General features: G+C 39.5%; 1 protein-coding gene across 6 annotated transcripts in view; it reads right to left on the bottom strand.

Annotated features, from left to right (window-relative positions):
* Positions 1-3,412: 3,412 nt before the first annotated feature.
* RAB30 (RAB30, member RAS oncogene family) overlaps positions 3,413-23,954 on the bottom strand; it is a 94,686-nt gene continuing 74,144 nt past the window's right edge. For 3 of the 6 annotated variants that reach the window (XM_017544928.2, XM_037744442.1, XM_017544929.2), the window contains exons 2-5: positions 22,382-22,482; positions 18,635-18,718; positions 12,640-12,823; positions 3,413-7,723 (exon numbers count right to left, since the gene is read on the bottom strand). In XM_017544928.2, coding sequence (XP_017400417.1) covers positions 7,473-7,723; positions 12,640-12,823; positions 18,635-18,718; positions 22,382-22,474 — 612 coding nt within the window. In that variant the 5' untranslated portion in view covers positions 22,475-22,482 and the 3' untranslated portion in view covers positions 3,413-7,472. Of the gene's footprint in view, positions 7,724-12,639; positions 12,824-18,634; positions 18,719-22,381; positions 22,638-23,954 lie in introns of those variants that run through there. The other 3 variants (XM_017544927.2, XM_017544931.2, XM_017544930.2) reach the window with 3 other exon arrangements.

The raw sequence follows: 23,954 nt of genomic DNA, 5'->3' as shown, positions 1-23,954 counted from the left end.
GCATTTTATTTCATCTCTATACTAAAATTCATGCATTAAAAGTGTGTACAAGATATATGGGTCACACTTTTTCCCTTCAGATTATCAAAAAACTCTTTTTACTCCTGTATTATCAAAATTTTGAGCAGTTTCTTTTTTCTTTTTTTCTGAAAACAGAAATTTTGCTTATGAGTTAGTTCAAATACATTTATATAGCTCCCTTATGTACTATCAAAGGAGCTCCAACCATCTGGTATGTCTGGAAGACACTTCAGTGAGTAGAAATTAGAAGCCAGCATTTGAAATTTTCCACAACAGGGACATGAAAGCGTAAACAGGCTTTAAAGGGATAAGAGGATTTTTTTTTTTTTTTTTTAGATTTTTACTGTCCTCTGAAGTGAATGAATTGAACCAAAGGATTTTACATTTTTTAAAAATAATTCAATTAACATTCATTGTCAAATAGCCTACAAGAAAGTTCCACTAGCATTTTGCAATTGTATAGGATAAGAGAAAATTTGTTGCTAATGATTACATTCCAGAAAGCAATATGTTTAGCAGCTGTTTTTCAAAAGACTTGTCAAGTTTTACTATTGTTAATTAATCCAGGCTTAACTGTGTAATTTTAAACAAAAACTGTGCGTTACTCAACCAGTTAGTGACAAATTATCTTAACAAACTAGATTATCTTTTGCTTTTGTGTACATGAATTTTTGCTTTATTAGGTATTTTGTATTCCAATTTTTGTTTTAGAACTTAGTGCACATGTAGAAAGGGGAAGAAACCCTTTTGGATGTTAGTAATTATGGGCATCAAAAAATGTCATATATGAAATTAAAAGCAGATCACAAAACTGAGATTCATGACTCCATTTTTAACGAAGGGGAGGAAACAAGAGCCATACAACCAGAATAATTCTTCAGAAGCACACTTTGTTATCAATTATATAACTAAAGAAAGTGTATATATATAACTGAAGAGTTAACAATAAGACTATGATCTACATCTGATACCAATAAGAAGCTAAGAGTAATAAATACCTATCCTGACATACACTAAGTAAATAATTATCATTTTAATGAGCTTTTTTTGACTGTTTTTTTTAATAGGCAAAACAGCAATGATAAATGGCAAATGTGGCTCCTTAAAAAGAAGATAGGGATCCACCCAGTTTTCTTCCCATGAAGAATGGGATCAAGAAGAAAGAGGTTTAAATTGCACTGTGAGGTATTTCAGTTCTAAGATTAAGTTTCCTGATAATGAGTTTACAATCCTGGAATTGCCTTTTGGGAGAGAGACCACCTTTCCTGAAGTATGTAAAGAAATGGAGGGTGACAGTAATGCCCAAAGGCAAAAGGATGGATCAAATTAATGACTTCCTTTTAAGGCACCCTTTCAGAAATGGAGTTCTTTTCTTTGAAGCTAGGAAAGTTTCTTTGTTTTGTCTCTTAAGGATCTCACTTGGCATCAGACCATTCAATGTCTGCTCTTAATTAAGGAGAAAAAGAACTAATATTTGAGTGCTTACTATTTACCAAGCATTGTACTTTCAATTTATCTCATCTAATTTTCGCAACAATCCTGACAGGTCTATCTCATAGATGAAAAAAATTGATGCTCAAAATATTGTGCTTTGCCTAAAGTCGCAGCCAATTTGTGGCATACTAGGTCTCCTCACACCTAGTGTTTTCCCTTCCATATCACTCGCCACATCACTCTGAACTGTCAAAGTCACCACCCACCAAAGATTCCATAAGGAACTAGAACTCAGCATCTTCAAAAATTCTGCTTTAAATTAATGGGAAAGTAAAATTTTGGCTCATACCTCAAGAAGTCAAAGTGGTGACTAGCTTTTGTGCTCTGACCTCTTGTCCAAAGGAGTCAAAGAAGTCTCACCCAAACACAAACAGATTTCTCACCATACTGATTTAAGACCATGACTTAAAAAAAGAAAAAAAAAAGATCAATGAAAAGCCATCTATCAGCCTAGCAAGTGTGAAAGTTATTTAGCAATATAAATTGCTTATAGTTATATATATAAGCAATGTAAATTGCTTATAGTTACCTCTGATTTTCAAGTCAAAAATACTTGTTTTTATTGCTTTCTACATAAAGTTCTTTTAAACTCATGTATTCTTTTTAAAAAAAAATTTTTTTTTCCTCAGCCTATCGATGAGCTAAACTCATGTATTCTCAAGAAAATCAAACAAACTAAGGAAATGTCATTGAGACTTTTCTAAAATAGATCTTGTGGACTGCTTTACATCAGTGACCCACCAGCCCGTCTCTCTTGGGAACTGCAAAACTTCATGTTGGTCTGTTTGTGAGAACTTTAACAGAAGATTCTGCTCTGCTAAAAAGGCCTATCCTAAAATCATGAAGGAGACACCCATTATTTATTAAAGGCCTATGTTTGGCAAGTGATAAATAATTTCATGTAACTTCTACTAAAACAATATTTTTAACTCAAGAACCAATTTGTGATTTCAACAGGACATCAGTGAATGGACTGACAAGGCAAGTCCACCATGGGGCATAATGGAGGGCCAGTCTCTTGGCCTAACAACATGCAACCAACCTCTTCCCTGAAAGATGAAGGTGGGATGCACTTGTGGCAGAAGAACAAGGCCCCATTTAAAAAATCATTAGCTATGGATTAACAAATATTTAATCAAACATGTTATGAGGGGCAAAATACTACACACAACATGGAATTTAGGTTAATAAGTTACCTGCTCCAGTCTCCAACCAACTGGATCCTCTCCACATCTTTGCCAGCCTCTTACGTAGCCTCTGCTTGACAGAGGCTATTACCTGAAGCAACCTGTCCCATAGTGAACCAACTTTTTGAGAACTGTCTCCCTGACATGGAACCCAAATCTGTGTCCCTACAGCCTCATTCAGTGGGCCTCATTCCACCTCTGAACCACAGAGCATCTTGCTCTAATGCACTAATTATAGTCCCCTTTTTTTCCTAACCAAAATCTCCCCAAATCCTTCAAATATTCTTTAAATGTCTTGCATTTAAAATTCCTTCAGGGGAGGGGAGTGGCGAAAAAAAAATAAAAAAATAAAATCCTTTCAGCGGGCTGGTAATGCCTCAATTTGTTTTTAATTTCAAAGTATGGCTTCTGGAAATGACAATAACATTCCAACGTAATGGAACTAAGGAGAGGAAATGAAATGCCATCTCCCTTACTCTAACATTGCTATATTAATGTGTTTTGAAGGGATGATAATTTCTTAGTTCAGTATGAAAAAATTACCAGTGTGAAGAATGTAAAGGAAGGCATCTTTCCTTCCAAACACAAATAGGCTCATGTCACAGAAATGAAATCCAAAAAGAAAGTAAAGAAAACATATCCCAAAATTAGTATTTAACCATACTGCTTAAATGGAACACATTTGACTGAAGGATGAGAAGCAAATGTTGTTTTACGGCTTTTAATTCTTTAGCTAAGTCTCAAAAGCATCATAGTATAAACATGTCAGGACCACGGTTGAGAAAAGTAACCAGTTGCAGTTAAAACAACAACAAAATTCTAGAAAAAAAGAAATGGCAAACCCTAGACGATCTCTCCCAGAGACTAATAGAGCAATGATCCCTAAATACTCATTACCATGAAATACAGGGTTCTACAGGATTAAGAAATTTAAAAAAAAAATTAGATTTTTGCCTAAATGACAGGTAATAAATCTAAACTTAGGAACATTTCCTCACAGTTCAAAAAGTTCTGCCCACTTTGATTAACTTGTTTTCTGAGTACCATTAGTTGCTGGCTTAGTGGAGAAGGCCATTGGTTTGCTATGAAAAAAAAAAAAAAAAAAAAAAGAAACTTTTTTTCTGATTATGATATTTCATTCATGTGGCTTGGTTTAAAGGGAGATGTTTCACTTTAGTAGGAAGACCAATTCAAAACCATTTACAACTGATATTTACTCAGTATGAGTCATGACCTGAAACTTGGTGTGAGATCTGGTAGAATTACGGGCTAGCTTAGAGGGTAATATGGCAAATCATTGGCATAACTCTGTCACCAGTGTCCTCCCGAGGTATATATATTCATGAATGAAAGAAGTTAAGAACCCAGTCCTTTGTTAAATGTGGTGTCTCTGGCCAACAAGTCTAAATGGCTTAAAGTAAATAATCTTGATCCAAAAATCTTATTTTGGTCAATGATTTCTACCCTCCTTATAAACTCTAAATAAGAACAGACACATTGTCAAATCAATCTATTTAACTTTCATTTTAGTTTTCTTGCCACTTTACTCAGGGAGAGATAAAAACATGAAATGATTAAAAGACTGGGAACAAGAAAGGCCAGGAAGAGCCCACAGCCTAATGTAAGTAATCCACTAAAAAGTAATTGGCCATGCAAATTCAAAAAATATTAATATAATTCAACAGATTTAATAAAAGCATACAATGGGAGAAAAAGCCTTCTATGGGCAAAGAAGCACAAAATCCTTTGAGGATATAGTCTACACAAAGCCATAATGAAATATCATTATCAGCAAATTTTTATTTCATAGATTTCCCCAAGCCTGATTCCATGACATGAGTATCATGCATTTTTCATTGGAAACTAAAAAAGTTTTGCCATATATTTAATAACTTTATTGAAAGAAGAAAAAGATCACACCAAAAATGGAGGAATACACGAACCCTGGTAGTCTTAGCAGACCAAAGCCGAATTAAACTATGATAAAGCAATTTCTCTTTTTTCATCCACCGCTAAATGAGAATTCATTTTTATCTAAAGACTCATCTTAGCAAATACTGCCATGGCAATAAGACTGTTAGGCAAACCAATAAATTTAGGTCCTGGCCTGGATTAAGATGACTGTAATTAGTGTCCTTTATTAAGTTCTACTTAAAGGGATTTCTGTTTAATCAAAAAAAGCCTCCCCCTGATCTTGGCACTTAAATATTTATTCGACTAATATCTATTGCACCTACAATATTGTCAGGGATTGTTTTCAAACTTGAGATATATTAGTAGACAAGCATCCATAAGGCCTAATCTGGAATTCACACAACTAAGAAAAAAAGAAACAAAGTCCCACATTCTCATGTGTTTCTGCTGATGGGCCATGGATGGTAAGTTATAGAAAGGCTGGGAGGAGCAACAGGGAAGAAAGAGGCCAAGACCTCACAGCTTTTTAATCCCATTCCCAGTCTGGCCATGGATATACAGAGAAGACTAACCCCTAGTGAATAACATAAGTGTGGCCCTAAAAGGTGTTATTCTGCAATCAAATCAGTCCAATCTAACACAGCCACTTCCTCTAAGTTCACAAAGCAACTTTATTTTCAGCACTTGCTACTGTGAGACAAAGTTGGGTCATAATGTGCTGGGTGCACTGGATTTTTGCCCTAAATGACAGGTAATGAATCTAAACTTAGGAACATTTCCTTCCAGTTTAAAAAAGTTATTTTACCCACCTTGATTAACTTGATTTCTGAATACCTTTAGTTGCTGGCTTAGTGGAGAGGATGGGGAGGGAAAGGCAACAATTATTATAAATTATTTTGGTTTTATTAAAATGACTTTCCTTTCCTGCAGAGACTGATTCTAAAAGAAAAACAAACTTCTGGGATCCCTTTCTCTTTCCCACAGGATCAGGAAAACACAGTGAGGCCAATCAAAAGTTATCAGTCCCTTAAAAAATATGCATAATCCCATGTGCAAGAGACTGGTCAATCTGGAATCTGCTAGAGAAATGCTAGAAATGCTTTATGAACATGTTTCTACATGACTCATTTCTTTACAATTAAATAGCTTTCAAACATCAACATATCAGGACTGAGATTGTCACCATCTACAGCAACAGTGGAATTACACATCATATCCTTATTCCATTACTCATCCCTCAGTTATGCTAAGCAGCAAGCTACAGAAACATCTGACAGCATCAACAGCATACAGGCTTAATTATTTTCCCAATTTGCATTTATATCAGTGAACAAATTGGAAGCTATCAAAGTATGGCACTGAAGAAACAGAAACATATATTCAGCAGCACATCTTCCATTTTGAGTCCTGTTTTAAAATTGGCTAAGTAAAGGCATATACACCTCCATTTGAATTGGAGATTCGCAGTAACACATGCATATATGGGTGGGAGGGAAGGAAAAAGGGAGGGAGGGAGGGAAGGAGGGAAGAAGAAAAGGAGAGACCAGAAAAACAGAGGAAAAGAGAAAGAAAAAAGGAAGAATGTATGGTTAAGCATCTGAGGGTAACATTATTACAAGAAGGAGGGGAAAAAATGATAGTTCGATCTGCTTCCACAAGCAGAATTTTTCTCAGGTTATCATCAAAGATATAAAAATGGGTCGTGAGACTTTTCATCTGTTGCTATTCTCACTTATCATACTAAAAAAATCTACAAAATCCTAAGCCTTGGTCTGTCCAAGATGGAGAGTACCAGGAAGTAAAAGATGTGACCTACTATCAAGGACTGTGCTCTGCTTGGAGCCCTGCACTACAGTCCCTTAATCCACAGTATTTTGGTCATATCTGGTCTGTTTCCTCATACTACTCAAAATGTCTTAGAGCTAAGCTTTTATATTAGAATATCATCAAAAACATTTATTTATTTATTTATTTTTCAGTTTGCAAACTTTTTCATTTACTTAAAGGGCTGGAGAGACAAGAGAGCAGAATGGTAGAGATTCAGAGGGGAACATAAAAGGAAAAGTATTCTCTTTTCCCAAAAATCCACCTTTAAAAAGGTAGTAATGAGACTTTGAGAAAGAGTGCTGATTCATGGTCTTCCCCCATTTTTTTATTTCTATATAATACATTTAAGGACATCAATGTACTAAAACGTTTGGTCTGTGAAATAGCAGAATCATTAGCACCAAAAGGAGTCATGGAGCTTGTATATATTATTAAAACAATGATTGTTACTGTTGGTCATGGGTAAAGGTTTCATTTCATTTTTACATCCCAAAGTTCTTGAAAGTGCCTGTGGACAAGAGAAATAACACTTTGCAAAATCTCCATGGGGTCATCAAGACGTACCACAGAGACTGTACTTGGCCTTCCCAGTTTTGGTTTATCTGGTAGACAAGAAAACCAGGGCCCCCAGAAGATTACCACCGAAGCCCTAAAGAACAGCTCCCACATGCACCCACTGATGTGCAGGAGGGATCCCTACAGTACATTTCCCCCTGGACTCTGTTCGGGAATGCGCTTTTACTTGCTTTTTAAAAAAACAAAAGCAACATGCTCTGCAGATCATGGAGTGCCTAGTGCAATTTTCTCCTTGCTCCAACTCCAGACTGCAAAAGGGTGAAACCATTATATGTTCTGCTAATGCTGGCCTGTGGTCGAGGCCCTTGGCCTGCCATGCTTTTTGTAAGCTCAGGAGCCCACAGGAGTCAGAAGGTCTGAGAGCGGGAGCCACAGTCATCGCCAGATCTCCCCAGCATCTCGTGGCCCATCAGGGCAGTCGCTGATTCCTTTTGCTTCTCTGTGCCTCAGCCTTTAGTTGAAATTACAACAAGTCAAATAGCTGATGCTTTTCCCTTCTCCAGGTAAGGGTGAGGATACATTGTTCACAAGTGTGTTCTGTCTGGCTTCACTGATGAGTCGGCATGCTAAGTCAAGGAAGAGTTTCTCCACATTATCAGATTCCTTGGCTGAGGTCTCCAGATAATACATGTCCTGAGCTTCTGAGAATTCTTCAGCTCGCTGCTGGGAGACCTCTCTCCTTTCAGCCAGATCAATCTTGTTGCCTATAACAGTAGTAAAATCAAACAAAGAATCATCATTTGACTTTGTGCAGGCTGAGAAGCATCAAAATTCAACTCCAGATCTGAAGTCAAACCAGACAGATGGGCGAGTAAAGCAAAGCAAATGTGACTGTGATTACCAAAATGTTTACTTTAAAATATGAGTGCCATTCATAATGGCAAGGAACTGGAGACAACCCAAATATCCATCAGTAGGGCACTGACTGAATATACTATGGCCCATCCACAAAACAGAGGATTTGCTGTTGTAAAAATCGATTAGGAGTATTTCTATATAACGCCATGCAAAGGAAACACTGGGATACACTATTAAGCAAAAAAAAAAAAACAACACACACAAAAAAAACTAATAAAAAAAAAAAAAAAAAAAAAAAAAGCAAAGCAGAGAAAAGTATATACAACATGCACTGTCTATCCAAGAAAAAGGGAAGGATATGAATACATACATCATATGCATATTTTATTTCTTTATCTTTTAATAGAAGAATAAACCAACATCTTAATTTAAAAGAAAATGGTTACCTAGGAAAGGAACAGGGTTGAGGTGAAAGGAATAGAAAGCAGACTTCTCTGAATATACTCTGTTTTGTAGATTTTACTTTAGGAACTTAAAAATGCTTTATTATAATTACACAATTAATTTCAAAATTAAATTTAAAAAGCAATCCCTAAAAACTGAAAGCAAAATTAAACAAATGAACATGTTCATCATATGTGGAATAACCACACAGAGTGTAACCCTTTTTTTCTTTTAACTGAGACAAGGTCTGGCTCTATTGCCCAGGCTGGAGTGCAGTGGTATGATCTTGACTTGCTGCAAACTCTGCCTCCTGGGCTCAAGCCATCCCCTCCCACCTCAGCCTCCTAAGTAGCTGGGACTACAGACGTGGACTACCATGTCCAGCTAATTTTAGAAATATTTTTTGCAGAGACAGGGTTTCGCCACAGTGTCCAGGCTGGTCTTAAACTTGTGAGCTCATGCAATCCACCTGCCTTGACCTCCAGAAGTGATGGAATTATAGGCATGTGCCACCAAGCTAGGCCAACAGAGTAATTATTTCAAGGTGTTTGAGATACAGTAATTTAAATGTGCATCCCCACTGGTATACAGCCTAAGGACAAAAAGAATTGAAGGCAAAATCTTGAACTGTTTAGGTAATCATCTTGTTGGTGGTACTGTTGGTATTATTATTCTGAGGTTGCTGTCTGTATATTACGGGATAAAGCAAATGAGTAATTATGCTGGTATCATTAGGATCACGGGACTTTTGACATAGGAAAAAGGAAATATAAGATTAATGAGGTTAAGTAAAATTTCTGCAGTCCTGAATTATAAATAGAAGTATCAGTATGAATAATTCATGATGTATTTTATCTTTAAAAAGTTTTCTACCTACCTTTATTTTCCAGGAAACTTGACAAAGATGTGTCAATTTTATTACCTGGCAACGCTGCTTATGGTAAAAATGACACCTCATTGATAAATTACTTCTGGCCTGGGAATTCTATCTATGAATTTGTAAATACCTAATGGAAAGCCATAACTTTGGGCTTCCCTGAATGTGGTGACTTCCCTGGAAGAGACTCTGAGAGTTATGATTGTGGAGTTATAATAAATATAGGCTCCTATGGGGTATTTAGGCTGCTAGGCCAAGGCAGATCTTCCATTTGTTTGACATGAGCCTTGTTCCCTCACACTAGAATTGTCTGGGGGTTGGGGACTGGGTAGGAGGTCCTGGAAAGGTACATGGACTGCTGCTAGGATTACTTCCACTGAAGAGGGATGCCAGATGCTGATCTGCTGTTAAGCTGTGCTTCCTGTCCTGTGTCCTTGTAAGTGAACATGATGTCGCATGTGGTCTATAGCAGTCTTGTGAGTCGGAATGCTAGCAGAACCTAATAGGACAACCCTCTTGTGGATACTATAGAATACATCACACACATGTACACATACACACAAGCTCTGTCCACTGAAAGAAAACAATGGCCAACCCGCTACAGGAGGACTCCTAACACCAAGGTTGTGGCCTCTAAATATGACTTCCCATTTAAAAGAAAGCACTTCTTGAAGAAAGGGCTAATTTAAGGTCTGGGGTAAGAAATGTACAAGATGTGGCTGGAACACTTGCCATACCAGAAAACAAAAAAATTATCCAACATTCCTGTGGTCATGCCAAAAACGACTCAGGAGCCCATTTGAAGAAGCTCCCACTGTCAAAGTTGGAACAATGGCTGCATCAATTATAATAAGTGCAAGGGACTGAAATACATCAAATTAATTAATTAATTTATTTATTTATTGGGGCAGAGTCTTGCTCTGTCGCCCAGGCTAGAGTGCAGTGGCATGACCTCAGCCGACTGCAAGCTCCACCTCCCGGGTTCAAGAGATTCTCCTGCCTCAGCCTCCCCAGTAGCTCGGATTATAGGCATATACCACCATGCCCAGCTAATTTTTTGTATATTTTAGTAGAGATGAGGTTTAACCATATTGCCCAGGCTGGTCTCAAACTCCTGACCTCAAATGATCCACCTACATTGGCCTCCTAAAGTGCTGGAAATTACAAGGGTGAGCCACCTCACCCAGCCCATTAAATTTATTTAAATCTATAAATTTATAATAATATTGCAAATATGAACAGATGTCAACAGTTACTCTTAGAAGATACTGGAGAACCAACTCGCTATCTTGAAAAGTGGTGAATAAAAAGAAAGAATCAAGCATTCTTCTTGCCTGTCCTATGAGAAGTATACCTCAGAGTAAGATGTATGTAGTGTTTTATCTAAAAAGAAAACCAAAGAAACCCTGACTCTCATCAGGCCTCTAGACTTATCTACAAATCTGCAAGAAATGTAAGTGATGGAGGTGATGTCAAATGATACCTCAGGGGTGATAAAACAAAATTTAGACTTGTAAAGCCTATAGGACAAACAATGCATTAGCAATAAATTCTAAGGGAGAAAAAAAATGTGAGTGGAACTTTCAGAAAAAAGGATGAAAAGACATAGCCATCAATTACAGCATATGGACCTTAGTTGGCATTCTTTTTTTTTTTTTNTTTTTTGAGACAGAGTCTGGTTTTGTCACCCAGGCCTGAATGCAGTGGTACAATCATAGCTCACTGCAGCCTTCAACTTCTGGGGTCACATGATCCTCCTGCCTCAGCTTCCTGAGTAGTTGGGACCACAGGTATATACCACCATGCCTGGCTAATCTCACTATGTTGCCCAGGCTGGTCTGAACTGCTGGGCTCAAGCAATCCTCCTGTCTCAGTTTCCCAAAGCACTGAAATTACAGGTGTGAGCCATCATGCCTGGCTTCTGGGCCTTATTTGGATCTTGATTTGAACAAACAAAAAAAATTCATGAGTCAATCAGGGAAATCTGAATACTAAGTTTTTAAGGCTACTAAGAAATTGTAAAGATATTTTAGGTGTAAAAATGGCATTGAGGTTAGGTTTTCTTTTTAAAAATCTATTAGAGATATACACAGACATTGAAACATGAATTAATACAACATCTGAGATTTGCTTAAAAATAATCTGAGGGAGAAGGTGGACAGCATTGTTAAGGAAGAGATAAAATAAGATTGGTCATGGGTTGGTAACTGTGGAAGCTGGGAATTTACTATACTTTTGTGTATGTTTGAAATTTTCCATAGTAAAACTTTTTTTAAGCCAATTCCTCTTTCAAATTGAACTAATTATCTCCCCTCAAATCTTCACTTAACTTCCTTAGATAAAATCCCAAGTAGTAACACTTTGACTCAAGTTCCCAAAGGCTTTCTGCAAAATAGAAAGTACAAATGCAGACCTCTCAAATGCTCCATGGCAAAGGTTCACCATTGTACAAGAGGCATTTACAGGGAGCACTAGCTCATAGAAACGCAGGTGCTTCACCCAGCAGCCTGAAGGAGAAGTCCAGCAATTTGTTACAACATAACCTATTACAGCTGGACAGCTACAGGGCTTGGAGTTGATCTTACATGCTGTGCGACCTTGGGAAAAGAACTTCACCTCTTTGAGTCGTGGTCCCTTATCTGTAAATTAGGGATCACAACACAGAAAGTTCCTAGTATCATTCCTGACACATATATACCAATTATAACACTAAAGTCTTTTCTGAGCTTATTATTGTTAACCATAATTTGTAACTTAACAATGCTTCTAAGGCTCTCTACTCAAATTTCCAAAATTCAGGTATTGCTAGACTATATAGCAACGTCCCTGTCTAGGAAGAAAATGTGTTAACAATCAAATGGTTACTAATATTTTTCACTACAAATAGAAAAGTGTTTAATGATCTGGTCCATTTCAATGCGTATATCTGTCACCATAGAAAATCTATGGTTGTTTTATGCTTTCCCTCATACTAAATAGAGATTTTATTCTCCTACAAGATGAAATAAACCACAGCATTTCCCTTACTGGATTCTTTGTGAAACATAGAATTTCTCAAATCAGCCTAAATGTTAGGAAGGCTAAATGTTAGGAAGGAAGAATAACTAAAATCCGTTTTTTAGGCAATAAACAATTGCTTCAATAATGAATTCCTTATCAACTTAAAAGATAGTTTTCTTCTAGAACAGCCTTTTCTGTCATCTTGTAATTAGACTTTTAAAATTTTTAGCAGCTCACATAACTTTCATGGCCATCCAACTTCTTCCCTAGAGCCTACATTGATAGAAAAATCAATCAGCAATGTTTTCTACTTTATTTTTCTAAACCGTCACCATGGGAAAGGACCTATTTCATTTTCAATTACAGAAGAACTGAAGGTTGACTGCATGAACTATTAGCTATGAACTATATTCTTGGAAGGTACCAACGTATGAGCTTTACGTGATTATAAATCCTCTGATGCCCACAAATCAATTTCCCTCCTCTTTAGCCCTTACTTACCCACTAACACAGTGATGACCTTGTTGCTGGCATATTGTTCTATCTCCCGCAGCCACTCAGGAAGGCAACGGAAGGATTCCTCACAGGTAATGTCATAGGTGAGGATCAAGGCATTGGCGCTTCGGTAATAACTCTGGGTAATGGACCGAAATCTCTCTTGACCTGCTGTGTCCCAGATCTGTAGCTATAAAGGCATAAGAGAAGAATCAGGTAGAGAAGGATCAGGTTGGAGAAAAAAAGAAAAAAAAGCTTTGCCTTGTTTTAGTTTGGAAATGGGAACACCTTTACCCAAATAATTTCATGGTTATTTTCTACCCTAAAATAAAATAAAAAAATTTTAAAGCACTTAAAAAGAAAGAATTGTTGGGTGTGTTTCTGGTTAGGGAAAGGGGCTTATTTTGTTTTGTTTTGTTTTTTCTTTGTTAAGAGTTTCCCTTTTATTCTTAAAAAAAAAAACATAAAATTCATCAAGCCTTTATTATGTGCCAAGCTCTATTCTAAGCATTTTACCTGTGGTAACTCACTTATTCCTTAAAATAACCCTATGAGGTGGATACTGTTACAATACCCATTTCTTGCATGAAGAAACTGAGGCACAGTGAGATTAATTAACTTCTTCAGCATCTCATAGCCAGCATGTCCCAGAACCAATTCAACCAGGCATTGTGGTCCCAGAGTCCACATTCTTAACCACAATGCCTTATTACAAAAGGCAAGAGACAGGGCAAGCTGTTAACCTGTGACTGTTGGCATTTAGTTAGCAACTGGAGGGAGATCCAGCCTCATCACTTTTCCAGTTCAAAATTCCAATGAATGTATTAAAATATTATCTTTGTTAAAGAAAACAGGAATAATGCCATGGCAGACAATATAATTTCCCTTCAGGTCTCTTAAGCTCTATGACCTTGGCCAAGTCACTTAATCTCTTTGGGCTTTAATAATTTCTTTACAAAAAGTGGTTACTAACACACAACCTGCTAAAGGTTCACTTTTTCTGCAGTTGTCTACCAGTTCTAAGCCCTAGTAACTAATAATTCTAATAACAAAGAAGACAATACTTCTTAATTCTCCCTGAATTTTCTGCACAGAGTAGACAGCTACTGAAACAGCTATTCTCCTGAGAGGCTGCTAAGTGTAGCAAATCACAGGGTCTCGAAAAATAAGAACTTCAACGAAAATAATACACTTTCCTTCTAATTGCACACATTTTGCAGGTCTCAGGTGTATTCATGTTCAGGGACATAAGACTGCTTCCTCAGGAAGGCATTCCAGAACCTTCAGATTAGGCTAGGTTCCCCACCCCCCATTCCACACAGTCTTTCTTGCAATACATCCTGTCATTGTCCCTCATGGCACCTGACACGCCTGAATCATTTATTTGTAAAATTTGTAATAATTTGTTTAATAGCTGTCTTTCCCACTAGACTGAAAGCTTCACGAGGGAGATGTCAGGGTCCATTTTACTTATCAAACAGAGCACCTGACAAACAGGAGGTGATCAAATATTTATTGGCAGTCTCATTTAATCTTTACAACAACCCAGTGAGGTAGGCAAGTATACACCTCCCCGTATTAATGGAAACTCTGGTTCCTAACTAACTGGTTACTCACAAAGCTAGGACTTGGCATCCAGGCCTTCTATTTCCAGTTGAGGACTCATTCCATGCTCCCACGCTGCCGTTGCCACCAAAGACTAATTTAAATGTGCATCTGTATCCAAAGAGGATGGAATCTGTTGGTGTCACCCTCTGCTCATAACAGCTTGGCTAAAGAGACTGCTGAGTGACCCGTAGTCCCTGCCATGAATCAGCAGCACACAAAGGCTCTCCTTGATCTGAAGTTGCAGCTGGTCTTTGATGATATACATGAAAGCCTGTGTATGCTAAAGGCCACCATAAAGATGTTATGGTTTTTGCTGGGACAAAGGCGATTTCTCTTCTCTGCCTCAAACCTAGGGACATGGTTCCTCTCTGCCAGGTTGTGTCTTAGAATAACAGACTATTGTTTGAAAGCTGCACTGAGCCCCTAAAACACTTGCGATTGCAATTTAGGTACTGTTCGGCATTAGAAATCAAGTGTGTTCTCACATCTTGAGAACAACTTTGAGGGTTAAAGCCACTGAAATATTTTCTAGAAAAGTGATTGTGTGACCATGACAAGATATGTTACCTTCTCATGGGGGATGCCTGTTTCTACCTAACAGTTGATTATTGAGGATATTCATATTCTACTGCCTTTGTTACTCAGCTTGGTTTGGCCATTCTCTGCAATTCATTTGCACGTTTCAGCATGTATAGGACATTAATATATGCAAGGCACTGTGCTAGGCACAGGGAGTATAAAAAGATGAATAAAACACAGGGAGGATATAAAGATGAATAAAATCATCCCTGATTTCAAAAAGCTCACAGTCTACAGGAAGGAAACACACAGTTAATTAACTATAGTAGAATATAAGACGTTCTATTAAAAAGGAAGAAAGTGTCCCCTGCTGTTAGTCTCATACCTGTCAATGTTTTCAATACTGCAGCCGTGGACTTTCTAACCACTCTCGCCTCTAGCTTGGGGCTACATTGCTTGTCCACTCTCTTCTTCACACCACTACTTAACCTCCATTGCCTCACCGTCACATGTATTGCAATCATTGGCTTACTACTCTACTACTGAGTTCTTTGAGAGCAAAGGCTGTCTTCTATTTGACCTTATACCCCCAGTACCTTCCTAGCGGAGTACATAGTATGGGGTAGAAACAGTTGAACGACGGCTAACGAAATGAACAAAGGATTGTGGAATCACAAGGGAGGAATTGATCAATTTTGCTCAACAGATTAGTAGGGTATTAAAGGAGATTTCACAGATGGAGCTAGATGTTAGTAAGTTCCTAAGGGGCAGTGATGCTTTACTACCACAGCGCTTGGCACAAAACATTTACTACAATACAGGATGGAAGAATGAATGGACGGACAGATGATTGAAGAAACAAATATATACTTTCCTGACTCCTAACTATGAACATAGATCTGATTGGAGAGAGAGACAACAAATCTTCTATTTCTATTATGATTAACATCCTAAGGTTAAAATGGTTTAAACTGAGTTTAGAGTTTTGCTTATTACTCTAGACCAAGGCAGGAGGATTACTTGAGCCCAGGAGTGATCAGCATGGCAACATAGTGAGACCCCATCTCTACAAAAAATAAAAATAAATAGCTGAGTGTGGTGGCACACACCTGTAGTCCCAGCTACTTGGGAGGCTGAGGTGAGAGGATCAATTGAGCCTAGGAGGTCAAAGCTGCAGTGCTGTGATTACACCACTGCACTCAAGCCTAGGCAAGAGAGCAAGACTCTGTCTCCAAAAAAAAAAAAAAGACAACTGTGCAGTTTTTCCCTTTTCTAAGAAAGGATTAAATAAGTTATTCCTCATATGCCTACATGTTAATGAAGCCCTTAAATCAATGTGGTTGAAGAGGGCCATTCTGTAGCTTTATTTTATATACTGGGCTTGAAAGAATCACAGGCAAGTGGATTTCGACTGGATTTGGGAGATGAGCCAACTGTCACTTTTTATAGATAAAGTTCTAGAAGCCTGAAGAGGTACTGGAGACAGAAAGTGTGCTGTGAATACAAATATAAGTAAGACACAAACCTTGCTCTTGGGGAGCCTGTGGCCTTATGGTGGAGTCAGATGTTATAAAAAGATCAATTTTTGCAGAATGTAATAAGCACTAAGCACTTTAAAATAAGGTTTGCAGAAAGTAGAATAAATGGAATATCTATGCCTGGGAATTCAGGAAAGAAAAATAAGCCTATTCTTTAACAGCAGGGACTATTCCTTATTCACCCTTATTTATGGCCAGTGCCTGGAAGGTAGTAGGCACTAGTATTTCTGATAAAATAAATGAACTCTCACACACACACACACATACACACACACACACACGAATGGAAAACCAAAACATCTGGAAGTAAAATGCATGAAACAGTAGGTATCTTTACCCAACTTCTTGGGTAACTAACTCCGCTCCACTAGGATAACAGAACGCTACAAAAGACGCTTCCCCTCAATGCCTCCTGAGCACACTCTTCTTCCTGTCCCCACAGCCTAGCTCCTTCTCTCCACCACCCCCACACACTATTTTTTTTCACTTTCTAGTTAGCATTTACATGGATTTCATACCCTGCTTTTATCTTCCAGCATTCCTGCTCCCCATTTACTGCTGTATTTGGTGTGGATGTCTCTGCAGTAGGAGCTATTTTAAGGAGTCAGGCCTGGAAGAGACACTGAGAGAGCTTCTGGCCCTGACTCAAGGGCCTCCTCCTGAACACTTCTCTGTGATGGCAAGTATCTAGAAAATGCTGAAGAGCATTATGGAGCTTCTCTGCTCTTCCCAAGGCACTCGAAGGAAGGAGAGTATGTACATATGGGAGAAGGATGCAAATAAATGGACTCAAACATAGGATGCTTAGGTTGGGAATCAAGGTAGAACTCTAAAATGCCAGTTTTCATTGTGTTGCTGATGTGCTACTATCCTTCCTTTGCTTCCCTCCCTGCCCCACCTTCCTTCCTTCCTTCCTTTTCTTTCCCCTTCCTCTCTCTCTCTCTCTCTCTCTCACACACACACACACACACACACACACACACACACACACAGAGATAAAACTGCTCTATCACCCAGACTGGAGTGCAATGGCATGATCATGGCTCACTGCAGTCTTGCTCTGTTACCAGGCTGGCATGCAATGGCATAATCATAGCTCACTGCAGACTCAACTTCCCAAGCTCAAACAATGCTCTCACCTCAGCCTACCAAGTAGCTGGACTACAGGTGCACGTCAACATGCCCAGACAATTTTTTGTCTTTTGAAGAGATGGAGTCTCACTATGTCTCCAACTCCTGGCCTCCCAAAGTGTTGGGATTACAGGCGTGAGCCAGTGTACCCAGCATGGGGTATCACTTCTTGCTGTAAGGCTTAGCTCTGAAGAGTGCATGGTGGAATTTCAGTAACTCTGAACCACAGGTAGAGCACAGTGCCAAACACCCTCCTTCCAGGTGATTTAGTCTTGCTTCACATTTCTTTCCATCACCTTTCTCCTTTCCTTGCACCAGGTGATAGGCCTAGTTTGCCTTTCTTCCCCTCTTCTTTCATGGCAGGGGAGACCCCAGAAAGGCAGTGGGGTGTACTGGTTGGTGAAACGGGATTATATCCTGACTGCCCACCTTCCTATACTTATCTATGTGTAGCCATTGATAAGTAAGTTCTTTAACCTCTCTGAAGCTAGTAAAACAAGGATAATACCACTTAGCTCACAGGTTTACAGTAAGGACTAAGATAAACATAACACATGTAAAAGCACCCAGCAGAGGCACTGACAGATCACAGGTACTCAGTAAACTTTCTTTCCTTTCTCCTGTTCGCGAACACACCACACTTCTTCCAGGTACCAAACCATCCAGAAGCCACAACGGCTGGAAGGGCAGGAAGCAGGGGGTAGACAGCATGTATCCTTTCCTGTATCCCTCATTTAGTGTCTTTCCTTTTCAGAGATAAGAAAATTTAAAAAAAAAAAGAATATGATAAAAAACGGGATCATTTAAATAAGCGATTCATAATGAAATGACCCATAATGAAACGTAGAAATCCGGAGGCTCTTTCGTGGGGCTGCAGTTTAGAGGAGGTAGCACCTGCTTACTGGGCCAGCTCAAGAGATCCAAAAAGAAATTTCTTTCTTGTCTTTATGTCACTTGTGGCATGACAGGAGACAGGATAAACTTGCCTTAGCCATTCTCTGTCTTCTAATCTGTAAACACATCATCCAAAATTATTTCCTTCCCCCATAAAAAGACTAGAACTGTTTGAAAATAAGCTATTATGGCTGAGTGCATTGTTTCAATGTGGGTTTCATTTAGGAGATTTAATAAATGCTACGAAAGCACTACTTTCCCTAACCTCTCACATGGCACATGACCACCTTAGTGAATATTTAGCACCTTACCTTTACTTTTTCACCATTAATCTCCACTGTCTTAATCATAAAATCAACTCCAATTGTGGCTCCTTGACCTGGGGGGAAAAGACCCTGAAGAAGAAATAATAGAAAAGAACAGCTAAGAAAATAATTAAATGAAAGTCTTTCTCCTCTTCCCCAGCACCACCCATCACCAGGTCGTTCCTTCAGCTGAGTTAACAGGGAGAAAAGATAACTCTGAGGCCGGGCGCGGTGGCTCAAGCCTGGAATCCCAGCACTGTGGGAGGCCGAGGCAGGTGGATCACGAGGTCAAGAGATCGAGACCATCCTGGTCAACATGGTGAAACCCCGTCTCTACTAAAAAAACTACAAAAAATTAGCTGGGCATCGTGGTGCGTGCCTGTAATCCCAGCTACTCAGGAGGCTGAGGCAGGAGAATTGCCTGAACCCGGGAGGCGGAGGTTGCGGTGAGCCGAGATCGTGCCATTGCACTCCAGCCTGGGTAACAAGAGCGAAACTCCGTCTCAAAAAAAAAAAAAAAAAAAAAAAGATAACTCTGGCTCCTGTCAAGGGAGTCCTGTGCAACTTTGTATGTATATCCTGAGGGAAAGAGAAAGGAGGGAGAAAGTGGGAGAGGAAAATGCTGAAAGAAGAGATAGGGGGACAGGGAAAAGGAGAGAAAGACAGGTGAAGGAGAAAATTGAGAAAGGGCAGGTGAACGTGATTTTAAGAATGAAACAGAAAAATCGGACATGAGGATAAGAAGGGCATGCGACCACAGGGATGAGATCAGAATTGGAAGGTGGGGGCAAACAGATAGGTTCTTTCTGAGAGGTAAAATCAAGGATACTGAAAACTAGTTATCAGTCTTGAGCATGGACAGCTGCAGGAGTGGAAAACAATACGAAAAAACAAGTAAGAACTCAGCAGGAGAGGCAGGAATAAGTCAGTTTTGGGATACGTCTTTTTGGATCTCCTGAAGCTTCTGAATTTTCCTTTGCCTCAGGGTGATCACTGTTTTCCTCAGTGCAATGTACCATGCATATATAATTACACAGGACCAAAGCCAATGACACTGGGAAGATCATCTAAGAGAATTAAGTCATCAAGGAGACAGTGAGGTAGAAACAGCGCTAAACCAGGAGGCAGCAGCCTTAGGATCTCTTTGTAACCTCAGACAAACCACTTGCCCTCTCTGGGCCTCAAATTCAATGAGTTTGAGGCTGATGTAAGCCATTTTAAACCAAATAAACAAAATGCTTTACTTCAAACGGGAAACTTAACCAGAAAGATGGGATTTTAACAAAGTCACAAGTATAATTTATGCAATTTACTGTTACATAATTGTTTCCTACAAGCTTAGGGAGGGAGTTGGGGGTAGCAAGAAATTCTATCAAAAAAGAACTCTTCACCCAGTTTCTCCAGAAATTAAAGTAAAATGGACTTTATTAGTTCTGGCAACTACAACTCAGACACCTTTAATTAAGAGTTCTTTAATTAAAGTCTTAGCTTAAAAGATTGAACTTCAAACCAAAACAAAATGTTCTACTGCATGTCTGCAAAAGATGTAAACATACATTCATAACTTTACTTTCAAATATTGAATCAATTTTCTTCTGTTTTGGCTTGGCTCAGGTACAAAAGCTGCCAAGTTTCAAGTTTATACCTCCAGATGTTTTGCAGCTCAACAAATGCCAAAAAATTAAACAAATTCTTCCCTTCCCCAAACCCTTGTGCCTAAAAAACAGCCAATTCATTTTAACTGTTTGCTAAATAACAAAAACAAACATAATTCTGCCTCTGAAATAAGAGTTTATGGTGGAGATGAGAGGATAGGAGGGGTAAAATGTAGACACAAAAGACAAATAAGAAGGAAGAAAAATGTGCTTATTGGCAAAAATTACTATTGAAAATAGAGACATTTTCATATCTAATGACAGAGTTTGTACTTTTTTTTTTTTTGAGACGGAGTCTTGCTCTGTCGCCAGGCTGGAGTGCAGTGGCGCAATCTCTGCTCACTGCAACCTCCACCTCCTGGGTTCAAGCGATTCTTCCGCCTCAGCCTCCGAGTAGCTGGGACCACAGGCGCGTGCCACCACACCTGGCTAATTTTTGTATATTTTTAGTAGAGACGGGGTTTCACCATGTTGACCAGGATCGTCTCGATCTCTTGACCTCATGATCCACCCACCTCGGTCTCCTAAAGTGCTGGGATTACAGGCGTGAGCCACCGCACGTGGCCAAGTTTGTGCTTTTAAAGAGAATGGTCTCAGAAGTTAGAATGTATAGGAGACAGAAATTATCAGGCTGAAAATCTGGAATCCAGGTTCTAATCCTAGTCTTGCCACTCTATCTAATCTCACAATATGAAATCCTAAGCAAGGCATTTAGCCCCTCTAGATCTGAGCTTTTCATCTATAAAGCGAGACAGCTAGGTTGAATAATGGAGGTAGGTTGAATAATCTCTAAGTGACATTTTAATACTAAGACAAGGTCAAAGAAACTTTTGATAAGGAAACTGAAAACTTTGCTACAGCTCTGCCGTCTTATCCTTTTGTCAAAAGCAGAAAATATTACTAATGTTAGGTAGAAGTAAAACCCAGTTGGAGTTTCCAATATATCTCCAAGGCGGCTGACTGAGCCCAGATGCCTATTGGCTTGTTACTTTTGATTTCACGAAGCCAAGGCTTAGTAAGAAGCATGGGTTCTATTCTGTGTTCACGTACCAGGGAAAAACCCTGACATTTCCAAAGTGACTGTGGGCCCTATAGCTGTTAGTTATTCAGTCTGCCTCTCTCGTTTTGCACAAAACCACAGACTGTCAAAGCTGGAAGGGGCCTTGGAGCTCACCCAGCCCCTAATGTGCAACAGGGAGTCCCAGGAAAGGGAAGTAACTTGCCCGGGCTCACAGAGCAAGCCAGGGCCAGAACCAGGATTAAAACCCATGTCTCAACTCCCAAGCCAATGCTCTCTCCACAGAGCCAGGCTATCCTATGCCTTAGATAGAGGAGCAAGTCCCAACTTGCTGAACAAGTACTTTATAAAAATTCAAGATACGTATGTAATGGTCCTAAAAAGGGTACCATTCATATTTTTCAGGGAAAAACATACAAAAAAGGTCAACTTTGGAATGATTTCTCACTCATTTCTATATAAAAGCAGTATATATTCTCCACCAGTGATTCTGAAAAGGGCAGTCCGAAAGTACTGTACTTTGATCTTATGATAAGAATTCAATCCAGAGGGACCACTCAATTCAGTTCAGATAATTCTTCACTATTCTCATTTCATTCCCACTGAAGAGATTTAGAAAATTGACCTATTTGGTTCTAAATGAAAATGATTCATTCAAGTTTCCTGGGAGGATGCAAGGGGGCACAGGCAGAGAGTTGGATTGGTTTAATCTGCAATATTTAGGTTCAGTTTGATGTCCAGATTCATTTGTTTCCACCTGGGGATTATTAACTAGTGACTTACTTTTATCTAATGATTTAGTTTTGATACTGTACACTGACAGCAAAACCACTTGCCTCTGTCATTAAAGGAAGCAAGAAGAGGCATGGGAGGGTTGATGGAGACCCCCAGGGCCATGCTCTCTTGAGGTGGTTTTAAAACCCCTTGTCTAGGCTAGAAAGCAGATGCAGCTTTCAAAGGGTGAATTAGGAACTCACGGCTAAGATGCTGGCATTGGGACTGGCCATCCATCTTGACGGATTCCCCCAGTCCCTCAGGCTAGACTGAGAAACCCAACCCCACACTTCCTGGTTCCCTTACCTGAGTGAATCTTCGGACGAGGCACGTCTTCCCCACACCAGCGTTGCCAATTAAAACAATTTTGAACAGGAAATCATAATCTTCCATACTCATTTACACAGCTGGAAGGCAAACACAGGCAAAAGTGAGAGGGGTCCAGACAGACTCTCCCACAGAGCTCCAGCTGCACCAGCTTTGTCTCCTGAGGAACAGGTCTGACTCATTTAAAGAGCAATTTAAAGCTCCCCTCTGGTGACCCTGCCAGTGAGAAACAAAGGTGTTTGGTCACAGACGGACTTTATTCCTTCTCAGCTACCTCATGCCACAGAGACTAAATGACGCAGATGTCCTTTCACCTGGTAACCTTTATTCCTCCAAGCTGTCATGTCTCAGGTTCCTCCTGTGATAAATCTGTTTTCTTTTAGCATGAAAAGGAGATTACAAATCTATGTGCAGGCAAGCTGGGGTGCAAAGAAGCAAGGACAACAGCGAGCTCATCCAGAGCTTAAAGGAAGTTTATAGAGTATGACTCTGGGAAGACGTGCTAGTGACTAGGAGACTGAAGGAAGGAGAATGAAGAGGAAGGAACTATGAAGGGCCCTTTTAGTCTCCTGCTTCTGGAAGTCTTAGGGTCTTACCAATGGGATCATAGCCACCTTTCCCCTCTATCTCCTACACATCTCCTGCCAGCTATGCTGATGCTACAGGGCCTCCCAAAGTGCCTGTCTGTTCCCTCCTCTGGGCTTTGCTATGTGCCATTTCTTCTGCCTGGGATGCCTCCCCTTGCACCCCTTCTAAGTCTTGAAGTCTCTGATGGTCCAATGCTGGCATCTCTTTCTCTTTGAATCTTTCACTGATCTTTGCCAAATAAAGTCCAACACTTTCACCATTCTTCTGTCCTAAAACTTTACTTGCTGTATACAATTGTTTGTTCAAATATCTGCCTCATCCTTAAGGGATAGGATTATGCCTTTCAGCTCTATTTCCTTGCCCCGAGACAGAGTTACACATTGTAAATGTCTATCCTATGGAAAGAAAAAAATTAATTGGCATGTTGCTTATGTGCAGGCTTTAGTTTTTCCAATTGTGCTAAAAAGACTATGACTAAAAGGGCATACTAAAAGAATGCCCTGTCTACTTCAGTGTCCTGCTATGAAGATTTTTAAAAACTTACAAAAGAACCTTATACAAAAATTACCCACATGTGGTGGCACATGCCTGTAATCCCAGCCACTCAGGAGGCTGAGGCACAAGAATTGCTTGAACCTGGGAGGCGGAGGTTGCAGTGAGCTGGGAGATCACACCACTGCACTCCAGCCTGGGTGACAGAGCAAGACTGATACCCATAAAGCCCTATCCTGGTAAAAGCAGCTGTAATCTACGAGGTACCTATTATAGTACTCTGCTATCACCATAAGAAATACAGAGAAGAGACAATGTCTGCCCTCAAGACCAACCTGAGAAAAGTTAAATAACACTTTGAGCCCACAGTGGAGCTCTTTTCCTAAGGTGTAGGCAGAACAGGCCCAGTAGACTCTGGAGAGAAGGGAAACTGGCAATTAGGGAGCGCACGAGGGGGAAGGGTGCTTGGAAG

The sequence above is a fragment of the Cebus imitator genome, unplaced genomic scaffold (assembly GCF_001604975.1).
Source record: "Cebus imitator isolate Cc_AM_T3 unplaced genomic scaffold, Cebus_imitator-1.0 Scaffold174, whole genome shotgun sequence".
Classification (NCBI taxonomy): domain Eukaryota; kingdom Metazoa; phylum Chordata; class Mammalia; order Primates; family Cebidae; genus Cebus; species Cebus imitator.
The sequence above is the reverse complement of the archived record's forward strand: the minus strand, read 5'-3'. Positions and strand labels throughout refer to the sequence as shown.